Source organism: Grus americana, chromosome 2 (assembly GCF_028858705.1).
Source record: "Grus americana isolate bGruAme1 chromosome 2, bGruAme1.mat, whole genome shotgun sequence".
In the NCBI taxonomy this organism is placed as follows: Eukaryota; Metazoa; Chordata; class Aves; order Gruiformes; family Gruidae; genus Grus; species Grus americana.
In genome coordinates, this window is record NC_072853.1 from 51,703,284 (window position 1) to 51,727,007 (window position 23,724).

The 23,724-nt window shown below is 39.7% G+C and overlaps 1 protein-coding gene across 5 annotated transcripts in view; it reads left to right on the forward strand.

The window, feature by feature from the left end:
• Positions 1-23,724, forward strand: part of TMEM241 (transmembrane protein 241) — a 68,289-nt gene that overhangs the window by 3,084 nt on the left and 41,481 nt on the right. For 4 of the 5 annotated variants that reach the window (XM_054815193.1, XM_054815189.1, XM_054815192.1 and 1 more), the window contains 8 exons: positions 2,005-2,082; positions 6,952-7,033; positions 10,283-10,360; positions 11,726-11,751; positions 13,180-13,231; positions 14,394-14,442; positions 16,456-16,501; positions 17,456-17,491. In XM_054815193.1, coding sequence (XP_054671168.1) covers positions 2,005-2,082; positions 6,952-7,033; positions 10,283-10,360; positions 11,726-11,751; positions 13,180-13,231; positions 14,394-14,442; positions 16,456-16,501; positions 17,456-17,491 — 447 coding nt within the window. The remainder of the gene's footprint in view (positions 1-2,004; positions 2,083-6,951; positions 7,034-10,282; positions 10,361-11,725; positions 11,752-13,179; positions 13,232-14,393; positions 14,443-16,455; positions 16,502-17,455; positions 17,492-23,724) is intronic. The other variant, XM_054815190.1, reaches the window with a different exon arrangement.

Genomic DNA, 23,724 nt, shown 5'->3' on the forward strand with positions numbered 1-23,724 from the left:
AAGACTTTCCCCATTTGTTCTTTTGAGATAATGATAAAATCTGCAGACACTGGATATCTTTAATTCCTTCACTGCTGCTTGGCATGGCTTATATTTTTGCCTGACTTGCAGGCATAGGACTGTGATCAGCTCTAGGAATAACTGCCTTGGGAATCTCTTTTTTTTTTTTTTTTTTTGAGTGTACTCATCTCTATTAAATATGCAACGAATGCTTTCTTCAGTTCTGACACACACACAGACTGCCTCTTGGACAAGGCTTTTATCATATGGGGGAAGGTTTTTGAGTAATGTATGTAAAATACGAGTGTGGTAAATCAGCAGTAAAAAAGCATATTTCAATGGCAGGTAACTGCCTTATGGTATCTGTATTACCAGTTATTTCTTTTTCTATGATTTGGAAATGCATCTCAGCATCTTAATATTTTTCTGTAAGTTCTGGCTTTTAAAGGTGACCTTTCCTTGATAATTATTAAGTGGCTCAGATGCTCTTTCATTTAGAGCTATGACAGATGAGCAAAGGAGGAAAAGCGTGTTATTCTCAGTTCATGCTGTTATTGTTCGTTGTCATTGTTTATGTTCCCTATATAATCTAAGACTATATTGCATAGTGCTAAGGATCTGGAGCTGTTACCAACTTCTGTCCTTAAAACCTGAGACAAGAGGAAATACTTCACAATAAAGTTGATGGGAATTCATCACTGGCTTGGAATAGAGCACGGTCAAGCCTACAGCAAACATCAGGGATACCTGGCTTTTAAGCTCTCATATGCTCATTTAAAAAAGGTGAAGTGAGCTGTGATAGTAGCATTGAACATTCATCATACCCATGTGGACAATGAGCTCGCTTTTCTCTGATACTGTCCAACTGTATAATACTGCATAGAGTGAATATTTGTTTATTTGCATATGCGTGAGATTTTAAATCATTTCTTAAATGCATTGCAATGAATGGGAATAATAAATCACCTCTATACCTGTTACAGATGTTAATGTGATTTAACACTGTAGTACAGTATCTCTATCTGAACTATGCTAGATGTTCAAGGATTTTCACCAAGAAACATGAAACACCTCTCTGAAAACCACTAGCGTAAGGAAGAAAGAAGCTAATCACATATTTTAAAGCTTTTTAAAAAAAGTGTGTCTCATTACTAATTTTAAGTTATCTGCAAGCATTTCTAAGGCTTCACATACTATTTCTATACTAGACTAAGGAATGCCTTTATGGTAGGATAAGTCATTAGATAGTTAAGTCAGTGCAGAATGTGTGTAATTGTAACATACCTTTTCAACGAGAAAACCACAGTATTGTGGTTTATATGCAAGGGTATCTGGCTGTAGAGATGTTTTCTCTAGAGGCTCTGAATCAGAGGCTCATGCAGCATAAAGATATTATTGTTGATGACACTTCACTTGGTGCTTGCTGCACAAGAAGGGGGGGCCGCAGGAAGCAGTCTGAGTTTGAGGGAGCTTGTAATCTAAGCTCAGCATGAATAAACATGGGAAGTTAATGTTTGAAACTACTAGGACTACACACGTCATCCTTGGGGCCTATTACTTCAGCTGAAGCGAGTCTTTGAATTCTGAAATCATGTTTATTTGTTCTAACAATAACAGTTTATGTATGAAAAGATATTATCTCTTGTCGCAAACCTTGCCTCACTTGCATCTTCAGATCATCATAGCTGTAGCATTGCTATTATTATTGTAAACCTTGTTGGGAAGAGATGATAAAATGAGGATTCAATAACATGACTAAGGTAATTGTGGTAGATGGTAATTCACAAAACATATGAAACGGAAGGTTTAGAAAACTTGGAGAAAATAAAGGCCCATAAAAATCAAAGCTTCAAAGAGGAATAGTGGCATCCCTGGAAACCTAGAGAAATGGTAGATAACAAGAGTTGTGGGTGTGCTGTGAGAAATTTTGTGGATTCTAAGGTCATGCTCCACGTGGTTAAAAAGGAAAAACAATTCACAGGTGCTGTTTTGTTTCTCTTTCAGGTGGCAGACATTAGTGGGTGCACTTCTGCTTCATGTCTCCTGGAGGCTGGGCTGGGTGGAGATAAACTTGTGTTCAAGGTACTGTGGGGGTTTCAGTATCTGCTAAATACTTATTTTCTGTAGCTGGGTTACGACATAGTTAAGTTGGCTGTGGAAGTTACTAACTTGCTAAAATATAAGTTGGTGTGTGTTTGTATCCGTTCTACTTCACAGGTATAGGAGAGATCTTGTGTTTTAGTCTAATGAATGTTCAGTGACACATACTTCCAACCGATTACTAATATGAAGTGGATTCAATTTAACCTTGGTAAGACAATCAAAAAAGCATAGCCATTAGTGAAAACTATAAGGATAACTTATCCAACCGTCTGTCCACATCTCTTCCCTGGATTATTTTACAGTATTATAAGAGAAACCTTGGTAATGTTAGTTAAGTGCATTGACACATGCTTCCGCAAAACCTCAGTACAGCAAAGTCCGCAAATGTGATCTGCCTTTGTCTCTAAGAAGTATGTCCCATAAATGGGAATCTTTCACCCTTGCCTAACTCTAGCATTTATAACTGCACTGGGAGAGCAGCCATTGCAGTACAGGATTGATATAATAATCAAATTAAAAGGTGCTTTGTCAACAAAGATCATCTGCTTGAACTGAGTGTGACAGCAACTCAGAAGAGTCATCCGGCATACTGTACTCTGCTCAGGTGGATCCATTCTGTGGTATGGAATGTGGCATGTATTTTTTTATTTCGCAAAATATTGTGATTTAGAAGATGTATGCCCACGGCAATTGCTGAATCTCCATCTCTGGAGATATTAAAAACTTTACTGGACAATGTACTGAGAAATGTGACTTGACTCTGATGCTGGGGGTTTTTGGACTAGATGGCTGCTAGAGTTCCCTTCTAATGTAACTTTTTCCAGTGATTCTGTATTAGCAAGTTACAGCTGATGAATTTTCTGTTTAGGATTCAAACAGTTGTTTTGCAAAACTGAATCTCCTCATTTGGAATGAAATCCTGTGTGTATGTCAGAAGAATTAGGCTAAGTTCAGTTTTCATGTCCACGCAAGTGACTACATCACCACTGAAATCTAAATGCAATTGTAAATGGAAACAGAATTTAACTTCCTAGCTTTTATCTGCAGTGTAGATAAAATGAGGATATTGGTGTAAAAGCTGTCAATGATGTAGGTAGAGGCAGGATTAGGGTCCAAACCTTGCTTTAGTGGCAGTTACTGATACATATATTACTATCAAATGCATATTGTTCAGGCAGGCTTTGTCTGTTTAAAGGACAAAGGAATATAGCCATCAGTAATGTCCTTTTTAGTTCAACTTTTCATCGCTAGATGATCACTTTTGCTTTAAACTGTGAAATTGAAGAAGTTGAACTTTTTTCCCCAGATTGGAAAATATATTTTCATTTTTTCAAAACTTGGAAGACATTAAATAAAATATGGACAAGAACCATTTTCTGCTGTTGAAGAGGATATTTTTATCTAAGAAAAAGGTTTTGGTGAAAAATTAGTTTGTGTTTTGACCATGGAGACTTCGGGCCACTAGATGTCAGCACACTATAGGAAATAATATAGGGATTAAAAACACGTCTTGAGAAACCTCTTCATTAGTTTATCTTACACAGAATGCCTGTTCTAGAATAAACCAAATGAAATGACCAGAATTAATGAATATGTTTTGACTATAATTCAGCCAGCTACTTAAGCATGAGTTTAAATCCGTCTTTCTTCAGAAGAATTAGGCATGTGCTGTAATGCTTTGCTGAACTAGATTTGTAGCATGTATCTCCTGTATTTAAAAAAACCAAACAAAACCACACCAAAACCAACCACCCCCCCAAAAAAACTAACCAAACAAAAAACTCTCCAACAAACAAACATAATGTCTACCACTTCTTCTCAAGTTCCTTCCCCCTCCAAAGGTGAGGACATTTCCGCCCCGCCTTACAGAATCGTGGTCTCTGAATCTATCTGGGATTTTTTGTGGGTTGTTTGGTGTATGTATAGGATACTTAAGAATACCATATCTAGTCCTCAGTCTTGTCGTGCTTCAAATAATAAGCTGCTACCCATTTGTTTGTTTATTTCCACAAAGTCTCGGTATTTCTTTCATGTAGACTGATGTCATGTGCTGTTGGAGCCAGTTCAGGTTATCCCAGAGTGTCTCAGCAGAATTTATTTATTACATGGACATCATCACACTTTGTCTAAAGTCAGAAATACTAGCTTCACAATAAAGACCAAATAAAAACATACTACTTAGAGTAGTTTCTCTTGGGTTTTGTGGATATCCTGCTTTTCATCTGCTTCCCCCCAGTACTCCCAGCTGTAAGGGACTCTGTCACCGATATTGGTTTTTTTAAAAGGCGAATGGTGACTGTCTGCAAAACCTGTATCCAAAGCAAGGGCTCTGTGGAGTGCCGAGGAATATGTGTAGCATCTGTATAATGCTTCCAGCACTGCCACCCAGGTTCTGCCTAACCCTTGTAGGCACTTAAGTCCTACGTGTTCTGGTTGGCATTTCTTGCAGTGTTGAATTTTCCCCACAGCTAAGCAGCAGCTCAAAGCCTTACTTAAACCAAAGCTCCTAAGTGTGGTTTAGGGGAAGTTACCCATTGACTTTAGTGGGCTTTGGATCTAGCTCTACAACTACAAGCTCATCAGTTCTTTGTGTCACTGAGCTTTCCTGTTTTGCAAGTACGTCACTGTATTGCCAACATAAGAAGCAACTAATTGGTTTACATACAAGACAGATTGTTGGTGCTGACACTTTACATCAAACATCCGTGCATTCTTTTTCAGTCCTGAAATTCTCACTTGGCAGCATAAAATTCTACGCTTACATCATGGAAAAAACATCTGAAGTCCTTTTCCATTGCACTTCACAGCATTGCATTGGAGATGAACATTCCTAGAATTTAGTGGTGGGGAACATGAAAGAGTGTTATGCTCTAAATGAAAATTCAGTTTTCATCGTGTGTTCCTTTCATCTTCCCAGCTCTCCTTTCTTTTCTTCCCTCTCTATTTCTTCCATTCGTTGCAGTTCCAATAGGGTGGGGGTATTTTTGTTGGTATCCAAGGTTATTAACTTCCAGTGTTCCTTAAAAGGAAGTGTTTTTATAAAAAATAACGGTGACTACCCAAAAAAACAGAGCAAATATTTATGCCAATGAAAGGATCCCCATTACCCTGGGTTTTTGATCAAGTATCTTAGAGAATTATGTATAGAAATGTTGTGGTTTAACCCAGCAGGCAGCTGAAACGACGACGCAGCAGTTCACTCGTTCCCCCTCACACCTTCAACCAGTGGGATGGGGAAGAGAATAAAAAAAGAGTAAAACTCCTGGGTTGAGATAAAAACAGTTTAATAGGACTGAAAAGGAAGATGGTGATGATGATGATGATGATGATCATCATCATCATCTGCAAAACAAGTGTTGCACAGCACAACTGCTCACCACCTGCTGACCGATGCCCAGTTAGTTCCTGAGCCACGGTGCCTGCAGACTAGCCTCCCCCCAGTTATATACAAAGCATGACATCATATGGTGTGGAATATCCCTTTGGCCAGTCTGGGTCAGCTGCCCTGGCTGTGTCCCCTCCCAGCTTCTTGGGCACCCCCCACCTTCCTGTTGGCAGGGCAGTATGAGAAGCTGAAAAGTCCTTGACTGTTCAGCAACAACTAAAACCATCAATGTGTTATCAACATTGTTCTCATCCTAAATCCAAAATACAGCACTGTACCAGCTGCTAGGAAGAAAATTAACTCTATCCCAGCCGAAACCGTGACAAAACAAAAAGGAAACATGATGTTTAGGGTTTTTCCTTGTCTGGGTTTACATGAATCTTTGGGCATGTTTTATCTTCATTCAGACTGTTCTGATTTCATCATTTAGTGGTCTATTTTTCTTTTGTTCCATGAAGCGTGATAGTGTAGCAGTACCTATAGTTACGTTTTAACTCTTACACGCTTAGTTGGATCTGTAATCCAAATTAAAGAACTGCAAGCAGTTTAGTTTTGTTTTGAGAACCGGCATTATTCACTAACATTTTCTTGACTTTAGTTCAAAGCTTGGGAAGAGTGAATGGGGGTAGCAGTGTCTTCAGTCCTGGAAAGTCTTTGGATCAGGCCTTTAGATCACTGCTACTCCTTTCCTTCCTTGCTCAAAATCTCATGTTATTTTCTCTGAAATTTACCGCCTACCTGATCCCTTTTTCCCCTTAAGTACCAAGATCAAAAAGAAAAAATGTAAATTCTGAAGCCCCTTCTCAGAACTGAAACCTGACCCTACTGGAATAACCATGGCTAAAAAAAAAATATCAGATCAATCTGTGATGACTTCATGCCTCCATTAGTTGTCAAACTGCCTCTAGGAGTTTGGCTTAGTTAAATGAGTATCATTAGGAAATCTCAAGAGACAAGGCTCCCACAGAGACAATCTGATCTTTAGGAAGAATCTCTTTGTAAATCTGGCTGAGAAATTAATGTGTGGGTGGGCAAGTATATTTGTATGTAGTGAAAATGTGTGCTGTCTGTGCAAGTATGCCATTTTATGCCTGCATTTGTCAGATTTTCTTCCTTTTACAGTGCATCAAGGAAATTAGTTGAAATTTCTCTCCCTTAAAACCGACAGGAGTAATTGCTATGAAACAAACAAGTTTGCAGGGAGAGGAGCCAGGGAAAGAGTAAAAGAAAGAAAATATATCTGCAGATAGCTCCTATCTGGGATTAGACAAAGTGAGTAATTACTGTCTCAGACTTCTTTACTACATGGGACGAATACTGAACAATCAGAGAATGAATTTAATGTGCACACCTTTGAAATATATGTCCATATATACGTATTACTATATTCCTTGCAAGCAACTGTTGCTGACTGTATGTAAACACAATGTGGTGAAGTAATGGGATTTTAATTGTTTTCACAGGTCTGAAATCCTGTCATGGCTTCCTGCTTCCGTACTGTTTGTTGGCATTATTTATGCTGGCTCTAGGGCACTCTCTAGATTGGTAAGAAACGTGCAAGTAGAAGTTGGTTCTTTATTACCTCTACTTTATGAGCAAAGACCATTCCCTTCATACAAGGTGTTTAATGCTGTTCCTGGGTTGGGAGGAAAGAAGGGAGGAGGGGTTTAAATAATATGTACATTGTTTGTGGTGCTAGAGCAGCAATCCCATCCTAGGAAGCGTTGAGCAGTACCAAAGAGCACTTCTGTGACAGTCCAAAGCACTCAGCATCTCTCCAGAGCACTCAGTGTCTTGCAGAACAGATCCTTAGTGATCTGAATTGTGCAAACAGGGAACAAGCTGAAGAAGTTGCTAGCTGTGACTTTGCAAAAGCGGGAATGGGGCTGTGGGATGTGGGACATCCTTCCAGGAAAAGGATGAAGACCGTTTCAGTGAAAGGCTTTTGATGCTTTACAGGATTTGAAAAAATAAATTGCAAGTTGGAAAGGGATTATGGAAGAGTTAGATTAATCAGTTTTACGATCCATTTGAATCACAATAACCTACCAAATGTTCAGAGGATATCAAATCTGCTTTCATTAAAGTTGAATGCTTTTTACTTAAATGATATAATCTTTCTTAAAAAAAAAAAAAAAGCAGCGGTGACATGAATTTTTAAAACCAGCAATGTTTTACTGCTGTTATGCAGTCTGCAAGGCCATACTCTGCACTAGTTCCCTTCTGCATTCTGTCAGTGCATCTTAATCTAATTCCAGAGCCAGGTCCCTCCTGCCAGCTCCTAAACCCCAGGAAGGATCAAAAGGGAATTTTGGACAAGATTCTGCTTGTAGTGATCCCTTGAACATCCCAGTGGAGAGGCAGGGCAGAAGTGCACAGGAAGTCTCTGTCCTCACAAACACAGCTGGGGGCCTCATCTCGGACTCAAGTGACCTTTGGAAAGCACAGGCCTGTGCTCAGAAGCCCCATGCCTCCAGATTAGCTCTGTCTTGGGGTGATTGCATTTACTTCCTCTTGGTTCCTCGTCAAAGTGAGTCCCATTGGGCTTCCCTGGTGTAAACTGAGCAAAAATCCCCAAGGAGAGCCCTGTCTGGAAACAGCAGTAAAGCATTGGCAGCAGCATCTTTTCTGTCTGCTCACCTGGGAGGTGGAGGAGGTATGAATCGCATCCTCTCTGCTATTTCTTCTTATTTCCCAGTCATCCCATAAGTGACCTTGTCTCTCCTCTGTCCCTGCTCTGGTCATTCAGAGTGAGATGCGCTGGAGTGGCAGAGGGGCTGTGAATGGTTTTGATTTGTGTCCCAAACCTTTCTTAAGGAGCATCTCCCATTTCTGCATGGCTTTTTGTTGTACATGAATGGGGATTTAAAGGCCTATTTCTGTGGCCATTTTGGAGGAAAAACAAAAAGACAAGTAGTCTTAGGCCATAGTTACTATGCAATGCCTTGTACTGGGGCTAAATTCAATCCTACGTAGAAGCTTTACTTACAGTAACTTGGCGTACAGCAATTTTATGATATAGTGAGAAGGAAAATGGACTCTCCCAATGTCGTAGCTGAATTGGATCACCTCAGCAGTGTATTTGAATTAAATGGATTTATTCCTAAAGCAGAAATTACGTGCACTTTTTTGATGAAAGCCAGGGAGACCCAGTTTCAAACACTCCTGTATACTGGCAGGGCTACAATCTTAATCTCTGTTTGTGCCTCTCCCTAGAGGTGCTGGCAGTCTCCCCTGCCCAGGAGTTCAGGGCTGGAACTGGAGGAGGGCTGCTTAGCTCTGGACTGTGATGCATTAACAAAAGTATGCGGAGCTGTGAGGGGAGGTTTGTACAGAGTCTATTCACCCTGCCTGCCCAACCAGCAAACCTTTCTTTTCGTAAGCTTTAAGCCCACTCACAAATCTAAGAAATAGTCACATCAAAGACAATAGACATATGGAGAAGGTTAACTGGGCTAGGCAAACTGGAGCCATTGTTGGCTCCAAAACACATTTGGAAGAGCCAAAAGCAAGGGGGAGGAAAGAAAAACCCAATAAATTGGCTTCATAAAAGGAAGAATGTAAATTCTGCTGTCAGCTTTCCTTGTGTATGGTTATTTCTTGTATTTCCTATTATTGTGTCAGGCTCAGGATGCTTATGTTTGACACTTCTGGTTTTATGTTCTCAGTTGTCCAGCAACAGGGCTGAGAATTGGTTTTCAGAATCAGTGAAGCTGGGGCTGACAACTTCATGCCAGTTGTGTTTGTGTGATTTTCATTCCTTGCTTGTTTAGAGGTATTAAAAGTTATCTTGGTGTAACTGTTCTGTTTATGGATCCCCATGAGTTGTCATTATGACTTAAAATATTTAATTAGCAATGCTTATCCAGTTTTATGTGAATGAAAAGAAAAATCCAGAAAAATACAGATTTCTGAATACCAAGTCAAACTTAAGAGATATTTGCTGCTTATATCACCTGATACTTAAAAGGCACAGACATCACTGAGGAATTAACTCATTCTCTACTCATGTGATTTAAATACTGTACATAAGTGGGGAAATACTGCTTCCTAAAACTGCCTTAGTCTTTAGATTATCTTAATTGGAGCAGAGAATTGCTTCTCTTTCAACTGTCTGAGAGACCATGGATCTGATTTGGAGGAAGAATTATGAACCACTAATTCTGGATGAGTTTGCCTGGGGCAATGGGTGTTTGATTCATTATTGTTATCACTGGGGTTTGTTTCTTAATGATTTCATGTTGGGATGGCGTCCAGATACCTCAATGGGTATAATTTCAACATCACTTGTGTATGAACTATTACATTTCTACCCTTATTTTGGGCAGCTCTTCCTAGCAGTAACTGAAAGCAATCACCTAAAATCATCTTGCCCATAATTCTGTTGCTAGGAGTCACGCTGTATTCTTAGTTCCAGTAGACAGAGATGGGAAGACTACTGAGAACTGTTTACTGTGGAGGCTGCAGATATTTGAACAGAGAGGCAAAACTAGAGGCAGAAACCTGGAGCAAATCTCACCGAGGTAGCTGTGTACAAACAAAGCGACTGAGCGCTCGAAATTGGGGGAAGCAGCAAGCAGGGTCTGCATTTAAAGATGCCTGTGCCATGTAATAGTGATTGGAATGGGTCTAAGTCCCTTTTAGGAGATGTGGCATGGGTTTACAGCTTAAAAAACAGAACAAAAACCACAAACACAAACATGTGGGACAGCTGTCCCTAAGAGGAATGCCCCTTTCCTATGTGTGTGACTGTTCTGGGTTGATTTGGGAATTTTTGTTCTCTCCCAATGGCAGCCGATCCCAGTGTTCCTCACCGTGCACAATGCGGCAGAAGTTATAACCTGTGGGTTCCAGAAGTTTGTGCAGAAAGAGGTAATTGATCTGTTAATTGATATATTCAAGGTACCTCCTGTGATATAATTGCCTTATAACAAGAAACCTAATTTCTTTTAATACGAGCATTACCACCATGTGCTTTTCTAGTCTCGCTGTGATAGCTAGTCATTAATAAGACCCAGAGAGAGCCTTGCTGTTGACAAGTATCTATATTGATGTTTTCTTTTCCGCTTTAGTTGATGAAACACTGCAAACGTGTATCGACAGTTTGATCTGCATTTTTAAGACTGGCTTGGTCCTATTTGTTTTTCCTTTTGAAAATGAGTATCACCTCTCTCTCATGCCCCACGTAAGATTCTCATTGAGCTGAGAGAGAGGAGGACTGGGTCCTTAGATCTAACTACGATAATATATCTAGTATCTGATGTATTGCATGATTGTAGATAGATCACATCTCCACATGAAATGCAGGAAAAACAGTGCATTTTTGGATTTGTTTTGAATGCTCGAGAATCTGTCCCAAGATCTATTAAAGTCAGGAAAGTAATTTAGTAAGAGCTCACACAACTACAAGTCCTTACAAACTACATTGGGAATCCTCCTTTTTAGGCCATGAAATGCTTTTCTAATTGACCAGAGAGCTGCTGTGTGAGGTAATGCTGGGAAATAATTTATCACAAAGTTGTTTCTACAGCAGCCCCTGGCTTGCTGTGGAAGCGATCTTCCATTCATTGCCTCTGTGTATATATAAAAGACAAATAGCCCATGTTTGCTACTCCTAACACACTGAAGAGGTCACTAAGGTTACGCCTAAGGGACATAGCAGTGTGTACCATGGCATGTTCCTTGTTGCATTGTCCTCTGATTAGTGTCCCTCTCGAAGTGTTTCATATTTTCCTTCTAGCTCAGATGTTTATGTCTCCTCTCTTGGAAAACAAAAAGCACTGTGGACAAGGATAATGCAAACACAGGTCTTGCTGGGAAGATTCTAGAGAGTAATTTTGGACCAAAGGATTGGGAAACTCTCATGCGTTTAGACCAAGACTGATTTGGCTGGACTAGTACCTAATTAATTAAGAATACTCAACTATTACATAGTTTTGGTATAGACCAGGTATAAAGTTCATCTCTGGTTTTAGGTTTACCTCCTGGTAAGTAATCTGAAAATATAAATCAAGTTGAAGTAGACTGATCTGTAGTCCTGGTTCTTTTTTTCAAATTAAATTTGCTAAGCAGTGCTCAAACATAATGGGCTGTTCAATGTCACTCACTGGATTTTTAACGCGTTTGGTGTAGTAAGATCAGCTGTCATCACTTTCCTGTTTTTGGAAGGAGAAAGCTCTGCTTCACCATTTTTATTTTTAAATTTTAATTTTTTTAATCATACTTTCTTTTTTACAGCAGACCTCTCATCTGAAAGTCTGTAGGTAAGCTTTTAAAACTGCTCAGATTCAGATTCAGACTTGTTTTGGCTCCAGCTTCTGTATTTGCTTTAGATAATGGCACACCAAAACAATGAAGAATGTAAGGCACATTCCTGTGGGCGGTGAGCCTAAATTGCAACATAGGAGTAATTAAATATTTTTAAAATGTTGTGGGTTATTTTTTTTAACAAGTGCTTAAATAGAGACACTTTTTTCTCCTTATAAAAATAAAAAAAGCCAGAAAGCCAGTCTTCCTGAATAACAAAGCAGTGCTTATAAGTATGTTTTTGGAAAGGAGATAGAAATCAGATTTGAAGTTCCTGTGGGTAATTTTAAACAGTAAGAGAAAGATAATTAATGTGATAGAAAATAGCTAAAAATGCCTTTCCTAAGAAAGAAAAGGTGAGTGATATCCAGTTCTCCTGGAATCATTCATATTAAGCCACACAACCTACCAACCCTCGTTGGTCCTAGTTGTTGAGGCTTCGAAAAGGAGATAGAAAGGGACAAGCAGAAGTCGGCCAGTCATGTATTAAAAGTTTCATTCTTCCCCCCTCATCCCTTTGATGAATGCATATTTGCTGTCCTCCACATTCTGTAATCTTTTAGCTGTACTTAGAGTGGATAATGTTGGGTGGTTATTTAGTGTACTTAGAGGCACCATCTTCCTAATTTCTTCCTGTTGTTTCCATTATCATCTGACTTGCTGTGGCCTTGTTTTCACCACTGGATTATTTTCAAGGATACCAGGGTTTTTATCATCTTTATTCTGTCTTTTCCTATGCCTCTAGAGAGCAGGAAAATAAGCTGCAAAAGCAAATGTTTGTTATTATTAATAGTGACAGGCCACAGAAATTTCACATCAGTGTATTCAGCGTAGCCTGTAGAAATACTGACTCAGCCACAGGTTAAGAATTCATTTAGTCCAAATCAATGGACTAGGGGAGGACTTGCACTGTCCTTAAGCCATTTCTAGCATAATACCACTCACTCCCACTTTGCCTTGTGTTCTGGAGTTACACTTTTAACTTTTAATGGAGTCACACTATTGTCGTAATAGCAATTCACCTTAATGAAAGAACTTTTTGGTAGCCGTTGACAGCCAGAAATTGGTTGATTTTGGCTTTCTGAAGCAGCATAGGGAGGCAAGATGGCAAGTGAAGAATAATATTCCCTACCAAAAAACTTGTTTCATCACTGCTGAGATGTTTTGTGCTGCATCTCTTCTCAGACAACTTTGCTGTGTATGAGTTATGAAGAATGCATGATGTAAAACTTAATGGTGGTGGCAGGAATTACTTTTTAAATATGGGATAAAAAATAAACAAATGAAATGTCAGTGTAAAATTGAGTGGAATTACTTATACTTTGCTGAGAATACAAATCCAGCTTTTGGTCGTCTTTGTTGGTTTTTTTTTTTCTTCTCCACAGTGTGCTGTTCCTCCTGGTAGCAGCAGTGTGCCTTCCTCTGTGTGACACACAGGTGAGCTCCGCTTTGTAAAGCAGCTCTGTTTAGACCTCGATGTTTGACATCTTGTTAGCATATGAGGGATGCAGCTTTTACTTGCAAATTAGGGTGGGATTCCTGCAAAGGAATTGTAATTGTTGCCTGTTGCTGTGTTGTAGTCTTGCTGGTTTTAACGTGTTGGCATCATGGTAAAACCTCTGAGCAGTGCAGACATACAGCTCTTTGGTGAAGGTCGAGGCTGGGGAATCCACTAACTTCTTATAGGGCTTAGAGCAAATCACTTAGGTTTGAATTAATTGCACGTACTTTCAGGACGTTCCTAAAGTAGCTTTGTAATCACTCTACACGCTTTCTGTACCTGGAGAAATAAAGGAGGTAGCTCCAGAGAGTGCTCAGTCCAGCAAAGATCCTATTCCTCAGAGGTGCTTTTCTCTTTTGGAGACTTAGGAAGGCTGCTGCTTTGTTTTAGATACTTTAGTTAATATCTGAAGTCAGTTGGGATGAATCTGGGCACTTGTCTGGATGCATCTGATCGAATGTAGCCATCAGAAGTGTTGCACCTGCGCTAGCTCCCTTCATAGTCCATGGTGCAGAGCAGGAACTTCTGGTGTATAATTCATCTCCCCTGAAAGCAGACATCTAAAATATGCCAGGTGAATTCCTCTCAAAAATGTTTATTTTTTTCCCCATTGATTGTGAAGAGAGCTGACCTTGCTCAGAGACAGATGTCTGTTTAAAGCACTCTTTTCGATACTCTCTGTTTAGTTGGAGCCTTGGGGAGACAGACTGCTTAGCTGCGGCAGGGGCTGAGAGGGGAAAGGAGACGAGACAAAAACCTTAGTGATGGTCTTCTGATCCTCTTGCCCCTGCCTGCCTGCCAATGCAAGACTAAACAGACAGGGGTCCTTATGTTCAGATTGTTTAAAGTGGTATACATCTTTGAAAGAAATAGAGCTATTCTCACAAAGACTAGCCGACAGCCTGGGTCACGGGCATATGCCAGGTGTCTAAGCAGGACAGGAAAAATTTCAGTCTTCCTAGTCTTTAGCCATGTTCTCTTTCTTTGTAGCATAGCTCCCACTCGCTGTACTTGCTTCGTAAAGCTAACTGCAGGGGAATAGCAATACATATGTTTACATGAATGTGCTTTTATTTATGTAGATGTTCTTCATTGCAGTTTGATCCAAACGGTTATTTATGGGCTCTGATTCACTTGATCTGTGTAGGTAAGTCATTTTCTTTTTGGAAAAGAATTTGGAAGAGTAAATGTGTTGGGGAAATCAGCTTTATTATGAAGTTACTGATGTTTAAGGTTCTTAATGTGAGAATCACTTGGAAAGAATGGAGAAGCTCAGTAAATGTTAAGAAAGTGGTTTCCTTTTATAGCTTTTACGTTGAAAACAATAACAGAATATACTAGATATTTCAGTCAGTTAACAGGAGATGAGAAAATGCACATACAATTTTAATCAGCACTAAGCTCTTGTGGGAGTTTTTGATGGTTGCCTACTAAGAGACACTTCTTTTTGAGGGGAGAAGAAACATAAAAAAAAAAGCAATGACTTAGAGCTTTATTGCACACACTGATTTTATTTAAAAACTGACAAAAATATTCTAAAATATCATGGAATATGCTCCCAGAGGAAGGATGTTGAAATGTTGGGGGTTTTTATGCAATCATATGCATTTTTTAAAAATTTTAACAATGAGTTGCATAACCTGTCAGGTTTTCTTGTGTCTTTTTCAGACTAAACATTGATTTGGATAAATCATAATTCTTCCCTGAAAAGCTAGAAGCAATCAGACCCAAAAAATACAAAGAAAACAAGAGCAGTAATTTTTAAGTAGGAGATTTGTGTCTTTTGGAGCATTAGGCTGGGTAGTAAGGGACTTTATTTGGTTCTTAGCTGTCCTATAGGCTTAGCGAGTAGACTCATTCATATGTTAAGTCTTGTCTGCAAATTAGGGTTGATTCCTTCCTAATTTTGTCTCTTCATACTGTAAAATTTTCAGGGCAGAGGTAATGTGTTTATGTGTATTTGTGTCTAGGGAGGTCTAGAGATCCCATTCTAAAATGTTGTTAACAGACAAATAAGAAATAGTATAATTTTTTTTTTCCTTTAGGAAATGTTATATGGTAAGCATTTGCTTATTTAGATAAAACAAAAAGCTAAGGATTTTTCATTTCATGTACTTGTTTGCTGTAACAAGTGATGTTATTGCTTTCTCAAAGTCAAGAGGTCTCATTTGTAAAGCAGTGCGAGGCCACGGAGGTGGAAAACTGCTTAGAGAGTCTTCAGGAGGCCTCTTCTGTGTGCTTGAAACGTGTAGGAAGTGCCAACATAATGTTTATTCTCAAAATATAGCTTCTTTCCATTTCTCTTGTTTTCAAGAGAAAGTTGTTTGATAGGACTGTTGGGGTCTTTTTTTGTGTAATTAGATTTCCTATCAACTGACACAGAATAAAGATGCTACAAGAAAGGGCAAATAGATGAACTAACTTATTGCACAGTTAATCAAGACAGCATTAGAGAAAGGACATCTTTTCTACCCTTCAGTTTGTCTAATGGATGCAGAATTGAGGACACCTATTATATAGTGTTCTACTGGATTTGCTTTTCATGTTCTGGTTATCTTTATGAATCAAAAAAAAAAAAAAGTCTTGAATAAAGGGTCTGAAAAAAATAGAGCTTAAAGTTGTATTGTTCCTTCCGTGAGTGCTTAAAGCTTTTCCCAGAATAGAAATGGGAGCTAACCAAGAGGTAGGTAGGTCAAAAATGTAAAGAACCCGGAGACCCTAGAGGTGAGAGAACTCTAAACAGAAAAGACAGTTCAGAGCCAGCAGCTGTAGAGGTCTACATAGATGAAAACACTATAGAAGTTACCCAAAAAATGGGGTGGGCTGAAGAAACCATTCTGCAACACTTTTCTGTATGTATTTACATGTACGTACATACACGCACACACTTTCCTTTGTAGTTGCTGTGAGCTAGGAGTTGTCTCTTCTTCAGAAGGACTAGCAGAAACACATAGCATGACAGCGCTCTGAGATAACACTTTGAAAACCACTCATTTGAAGCAATAGGTTCATTTTACTCATGGTTTAGGCATCCTTTGTGCCGTATTGCTAAACTGTAATTTAGAGGGGCTCCATGTCTGCTGGTACCACAGCCAAACAAGCTGTTGTTTGTCAGAATGATTGCATGGTATGGCAATTACCCATGTCATTTCAATTACAGGGGCTTACAAAGTATTTCACAAGTTATGGAAACCTAGCTCTTTAAGGTAATGTGTTTTCTTATTCTTTTAAAAAGAAAGAGGTTCCTATCAAAGAGGGTTAGAGACACATCTGTGTAGCAGTCAGGTAAACTCTAGGGATCTCTGCATTATCAGTCTGAGCTGGGCCACCTGGTAAATCATTAATGACTTCTCTTGCAAGAGGAGACTTATTTACTGTTGATAACAACAGCATGTGGTTATTGATATACTGTGAGCTCGAACACTGAATTAGTTTTAAACAGTGTGTTATCAAAGGATGATGACAGTCCTGGAAAAAGAACCCCTAATTACTGGCACAGGCATTAAGAGGAATTGTTTGTTTACATTAGCCTTGAAAGCTGCATGGTTTGAATCTGTCAGTATCTGCCTTTGTGACACAGTCTCAAAAGTGTTTAGCAGCTGGTGACTTGCCACAGGACTGGAACAGCTGAGTACCTTAAAAACCTTGAAACCTTGCGCTAATCCCACGTGCATGTTAGAACGTCACCCAGACAGTAGTTGTTTGGAAAGCAGGTGGCATTACATGTTCACAGTGTCTACAATCTGCAGTTGTCTGTATGGATGGAGATGTATATGTTGCCACTGCAGATTATGTATATGTACATAATACATGCATGTATAGGATATGGATAGATCCTGTTTAAAGGGTCTAAATTTTAGTTGGTCTCACTTTATCTTCACTTTAAATGAGACTCCCACTGACATGGTAACAACAGAAAGAATGTGCAAATGATGTGTAAATTAATATGCTGATTAATATATTGATAATATTATAATATAGATTATGGTATAATATATATAATTATAATATAATGTTAGTATTACCTAATTATAGCATTGTGTCATACATAATATTATGTAATATTACAGTGTTATAATACTACTTAATATACTGATCTCTTATACCAAATGAACTGCATTACTAAAAGAACACCTTTTTTTCTTTCCCTTTTCTCCTAGTGATCTGGACCAACAGTACATCAACTATGTATTCAGGTAAATGAATAAGCTTTTGATACATCATAGCTGGTTTTATGTGGTATATGTTTTCATTTTCAACCATGGCTTGTTTAGGAAACTCATAGCTACCACTACTTTAATGTATTTATTTAGCAGGACGTAAACTGAAAGAACACTGCTAAGTTGAATGGTTTAGCAGCTGAATTTTTTTGGCTCTGGTTATAGATGGACATGCCAATATACACCTGGGGAGGTAACGAGGTGTCAATTATGAATTTTTTAATCACCATGTGCACAAGTGATCTATCATTTCCAGAAATAATATTTACAGAGTAACTCCCTAGCAATACCCCACTTCAGAAAATAAAACTTGTACAAAATTGCCAGAAGGGGAGGTAGTGGTTACAAAAGTACGATGTGCAAAGAACATGAGCAGTAACTGATTGTTCAGAGTGCCGTTAGTGGGATTGAGTAATTCAGACTTTCAGTTGTTTTTCTGATTTGGAGATATAAAAGTGGCTTGTTATTTTGTAGTTAGTGAAAGAGCCTGAGTCACTGACCAGACTCCCCTGCGTTTTTTAATTTAAAAAAAAATAAAAAGTCAGTCCTTTCCTCAAAGAGCCATATAAGCCAGAACATTTGGTGTGCATGGCTTCCGCTAGGTTTTTGTAAGGCTTTATTTGAAGTAAGGTATATAGGGACTTAGTAAATTCTCCTCCATCCACAATCCCATCTTGTATATGTTGACCTCTTTTCTTGGAATGGTAGCTAAAGTTGTATGGGAACACTATGGAATATGGATACTAAGTTCTAAGAAAGGATGGTCAAAAGTAGTGAAAGAGAGAGCAGAAGTTAGGAATAAGGATAACAAAAGTGAAGATGTGTTTGTCCATTTGATTAGATGGATGTGTGCTCTTGTCTGACCACATTCTAGATCCTTGGTAAGAACACATCAGGGACACCGGTGTAGGACAGTTACTTCACTTCAATTCCCATTTACCTTGTGAGCATCATCAACGTGATAATACTGTGTATCTCTTTCTGTCTTAGTTCAATCAAAACTCCTATTTCCATAAATAAGTAATGCAGGCCTCTGATTTTGCATTTATATGATTCCAGTGTCTGTTCACCAGGGTCCCATGCATCAACAATATCTGAATATCAGTTTGCTTGAAGTAGGCTCGTTTAAATCAGTTGATGTTTTCCATCTACTATGAAGTGCGAAGCAAATCAATTTTATTCAAGGTAGTTGTGTTTATTGAAAGTGTTCTGAAGAATTAGTTATGGAACTTGCAAATATCTGCTGTGTGCAGAAATAACCCATGAAGTCTTGAATAAGCTGTAGCTATTTGACAGTGTTGAAGGGAGAATCATGAAATAAGCAGTAAAATCAGTTGATTTTTCATTTGTCACCTGCCTGACTATGGCTCTCAGTTGTGTTCTTGGTTGAAAACTGCATCTGGGCCTGAACTTTTACATTTGCATTTTGGCTGAAGGTCTTAATTTTGCAGTTTTGATGGAAAAGTCAGGGCTGGGTTCCTGCTGTGTTAGTTGATGGTATCCTTTGAAGTCTGTGAAGTTGCGTCCAGCAGAGAGCAGGAGTTACACATTACATGGAAAGTATGATTATTGGTTTAGAGGCTTATGAAAGGGAGAAACTTCTCGCTAAGAAACTGCGTGGTGCAGTGGTATGTATTTTAAAACTGTTGTTTTAAAAAAACAACCAAACCAACCAAACAAAAAAACAACAATGGAGTTGTGCAAACTAGAAGGTGGCTCTTTTTTAGCATCTGCTTAAAAGCAAAAATGTGTTATCAAAGTTTGCAAAGATTTTCACCATTAAGGGGCTTAAAGGTCAGTGTAGCTTGCGAGATGATGGTGCAAAGGAATTGCAGGAAAGCAGGTGGCTTAGAGGAGGTAGAAGACTGAATGCTTGTTTGTTTGTCTTGGGTCTGTGGATATCTTTGTCTATGTATCTATAGATGTATATATGTCTATATTTATGTGTGTTAGAGAAGCTCACAGTCCATAGCATTTGGACCTCATCTTGTCTAGGGAAAACAAACAGTACCATGGGCAATGGGATAATGATTTCTTTTAGAGTTTTGTTTTGTCACAATAGTGGATGATGTTTGAAAGGGTGTGAAATTTGGCAGAAGCTCTCTCCTTGTTTCTGACTTCCATGACATGCCACTGCCGTGAAGGTGTCTAATGGGGCTGAAGTCTTTCTGCTGCAGAAGGCACTGGCAGGGTTTGTCTCTTTGAGAGATCCCTGCACATGGTGTTATCTTGGAGATGACTCCCACTTCCCAGATTTGCATGAAGCTAGTCAGCGTATTTGAGAGCTACGTAGAGCTATGCATGTATGTGTACACACAGCTTTATTGCACAAGCTTAATTTCTGTAGAAAACAGTCAAAAGTATTTTTAAATCACACCGAGTGGAGGGCGTTTTACTGTGAACATTCTCTGAATGAGCGCTAGCTCCTTCCAGGCAGTTTTGGGTCAGAATTGCTGTAAGCGTGTGCTTGTCTCTGTTAGAGGGTGCCCAGCACTAAATTTTGTGATTTAGCAGGCATTAAGGTATACGCTGCTTCCTCTACTCAAGGCTGAGTACTTGAGAACTGTTTTGGTCATGACAGGATCCCAGTTCTGCCTCCAGAACAGGACAGTCTAATGCGTACTGGTGGTCTTGTCTCTACAAGCATGATTCTATGATTCTATGATTAATGAAGGAACTTGCTAGTGTGGTATCAATGCAACTTGCTCCTCTTAGCACTACTATCAATAGGCCTTTATAGCTCCTTATTTCTAACCTAGATCAGACAGCTGACATGCAGCTGTGCAGGGAAAAGAAAGCTGCTGTGTGGGCACAGCCAGATAGCGTTTAGAATCATACAATCATAGAATCAGGTTGGAAAAGACCCTGAAGGTCATCAAGTCCAACCGTAAACCTAACACTGCGAAGTCCACCACTGAACCATGTCCCTAAGCACCACATCTACACGTCTTTTAAATACTTCCAGGGATGGTGACTCAACCACTTCCCTGGGCAGCCTGTTCCCAAGCTTGACAACCCTTTTGGTGAAGAAATTTTTCTTAATATATAGGAAAATATGTAGGTTTGCTACAATGGCTGTTGAAAGTGTTTATGTTTGATATGAAAGCAGAGTTGTACTCTGAGTGTAGAGTGCCCAAGCTGCTGGGTGTTAGAATGTACCACTATGTTAGATTAAAAAAATACATGTATTTAAATTAAAAAGAAACATTAACTGTATTGGCTCTGTTGGACACTTTCAGAGGTGCAACTGAAATTAGCAAAGTCTCCTAACATATGCTGTCCCTACATGCCATGCACTGTTTCTTGTTTTAAAATCTGGAACAATTTGGGAGTGGAGAACATCTTAAGCAAATGTACATGAACGGGAACTTTCCAGAACCAAACAGTTCTGAAGAAATATTTGCTGATGTTGAAAGTGTGGCGTTCTCACTTCATCACTTACAGCATGACTATTCAATAGCTTTTTAAAAAGGAGCCAGACCAGGAACAAGTGTAGGAGGGAAAGCAGAGCTGTGCTATGCAGAGAAGGGAGGGGTGATGTTGCTTCTCAGTGCCCAACCCCATCCTGTTCATCCATCTCCCTTGTGTTTAAGCAAGTGGGGCAGGGAGGGGAAGGAAGAGAAGAGGGGAAATGTCCTCCAAGAACCTCCCTCTAATCCTCCAGTCTTGTTCCCACCACCTTTCTCTACTGCAGCATTGTATTTCCCTGCACTCTGACTTCCGCATTAGTGTTCTACTTCCTAGTGGTTTTTCCAGTAATCTTGTATTTTCTTTTATTCCTTTCCAGTCTCCCACTTTTTATCAAGGAGGGAGCCAAGCTTCTCCTATCCCCAGCTAGGTGGCAAGGGGTAGCATGGAGGGGGGTAATAATGTCTACCTGACATGTTGAAGGATGCATAATGCGTCTTAAAAGTCGGTCACGCTCATCTTGGGCTTTCTCCTATGCTGAGGCAGGTAGAGATATGTTACTTCTTGTGGAGAACCTGGAAGAAAGTTTGAGTATATCCCAGTATCCGTCACTGTCTGATATTTGTTCACAAAGGCATGCCGGATAGCCTAGCAGTCACTGGTGAGGAGAAAACAAAGACTGGTAGCGGGAGAGTTTCAAAAGGGGAATAAATGGCACTGACAGAGGCGTGAGGTAAAGGCTCTACTCTATGCAGCTAAACTACATCTGGCTTCTGGAAGAGCTGCTAATCTGTCACTTTTGTGAATTAAAAAAGCTGCAGTAGATTTTCTGCAATAGGGAATAGGCATAAATTGCCATTCTTGCTGACAAAACTTCTTTTTAGCCAGAAAGAAAACCATGGCTGACCCAGCCCTCGGTATTGAGTACAGGGGAAAAAGAGAGGAGCAGAGAAATCTGGCACAGGAATTTTGTTTTTTGCTGCAGCTTGCTGTCCTGCTGAAAACCTCTGCATCCCTAATCTGGTTTTACAGCATCATGGTGTCTTTTCTACTGATTTTCTGTTCAGAGCAGAGTTACAGTACAGCTTTAGTGCCATCTAACCCATTTGCCTTAACCTGCCCCACGCTGGACAAAGGAGGTTTTGTTTTCCTCCTATGTTTTCTTTGGATCAAGGCCTGGGATGTCTGGTAGGGTTATCAATTCCTCTTGGTTGCAGAAGGAAGTTTCTCTCTGAGCATTTCCCAATCTCACTGGATTTTTGTTTAAAAACTAATAATGCCAAAAAGCAAAAGTGGAGAAACATGGCTTAGTCGCAATTCTCACCACTGTTGATACAGTTTCACTTGCCCTGCCAGTCTCCTGTTTTCTCCATTAGTCAAAGGCAATAGGCCTTCCCTTCCTTTTCTCTCTTTACCGGGAAACTGAGGAATTGTGAATTCCTCTTGGCGTCCCGTGTGGGGAGAGCATGCCTGTGTGGGGAGGAGGGGTGGGGGGGAATTGCCTACTGGAAGTGATCTGCTTTGCCTTGTTTAATATCTTTGTGACAACCACATCTTTTAAAAACATGTATAGATATTGACAGTGTGAACATACTGTACCAGCTGATGCCTTTCAAAGACATTGTATAAAACGTTAAGCCTAAAATACCTGCCTGCCTGTCACTCATGAACCATTTCCTCCTTCAGCCCATTGTCTTCCATGGCTGATTTCAGTGACAAGCTTCTGCCCGAGGCTTCCCTGGCCACGGGATTTCCATGCTCTTTGCAGTTCCTTTTGCTACCGCCATCTCTGCGAATGACGCCGGGATTCACCAAAGCATGCCGGGGGCAGGCCACCGAGCACCATAGCCTGGTCATGTAGAGACCTGGGACCAGCTGAGGGCAAGCAGGCTTGGAAATGGGTAGCTGTGTTAATGCTGGCAGGGGGAGTTGCCCTGGTATAAGCACCACACTGATGATACTGTACTGCTGCAGGTACTGGAGTTTGCTTATTTACAGCGAGTTTAGTTTTCTAGTCATAACCTTGTGTGTTGGGAACCACTTCCAGCTCTTTCTCTGCCTTAACTTTTCATTGTGCAGGCTTCCATTCCTCTGCCGGCCGGGTTGGCACTTTACTGCCATTACTGGGCCGAGTGAACTGTAAGAATCGCGGGTAATTAGCCAGGGAAAATTGTCTAGCTTTAGCATTCATAACATTAATGAATGTCTTTTTACTTTTGTAAGTGCAGTGCTTGCTGCTTATCAATAAGCAACCTCTCCAGATACTCTTCTTCTCCCTCTCGTCCTTTGTGTTTGTCATGGACGTTTGTTGTTGGTAACTGGAGGAAGCTGTAGCTCTGCTTTGGAGACATGCATGCCTCTCCCATCTTGCAGTGCCCCAGAATATGTTTCTCTAGCTTTCTAACCTTGGAAAAAACACAGAATGAAAAAATTTGACAAAAAAATCAGAAATTTACCAGAAGAATCAGTAGCACTGAAAAAGGCTCTGTACAGCCTATACCGCAAACTCAGAGGATGAAGTCTTTGCAGGACCTCAGAAATCTTAAGTGATGCTCCAGGTAAAGAACTGGTCACAGCTGATTTTCTTGGTCAGTTGTATCTTTGTGAAAAGTGTGCATCATTTGGGCTGGTACTTGGTTTTATTTTCATGTGGGTTTTTTTTAACTTCTTTAATTGCAGCATTTTTTCTTTCTCTAACTGGCATTTTTGGCATGAATGTGCAATGCATAAGACTCTATATTTGACTCTTATGCTATATATGCATATCCCTATAAAGTGGGCATCTGCACACACACAGCCGA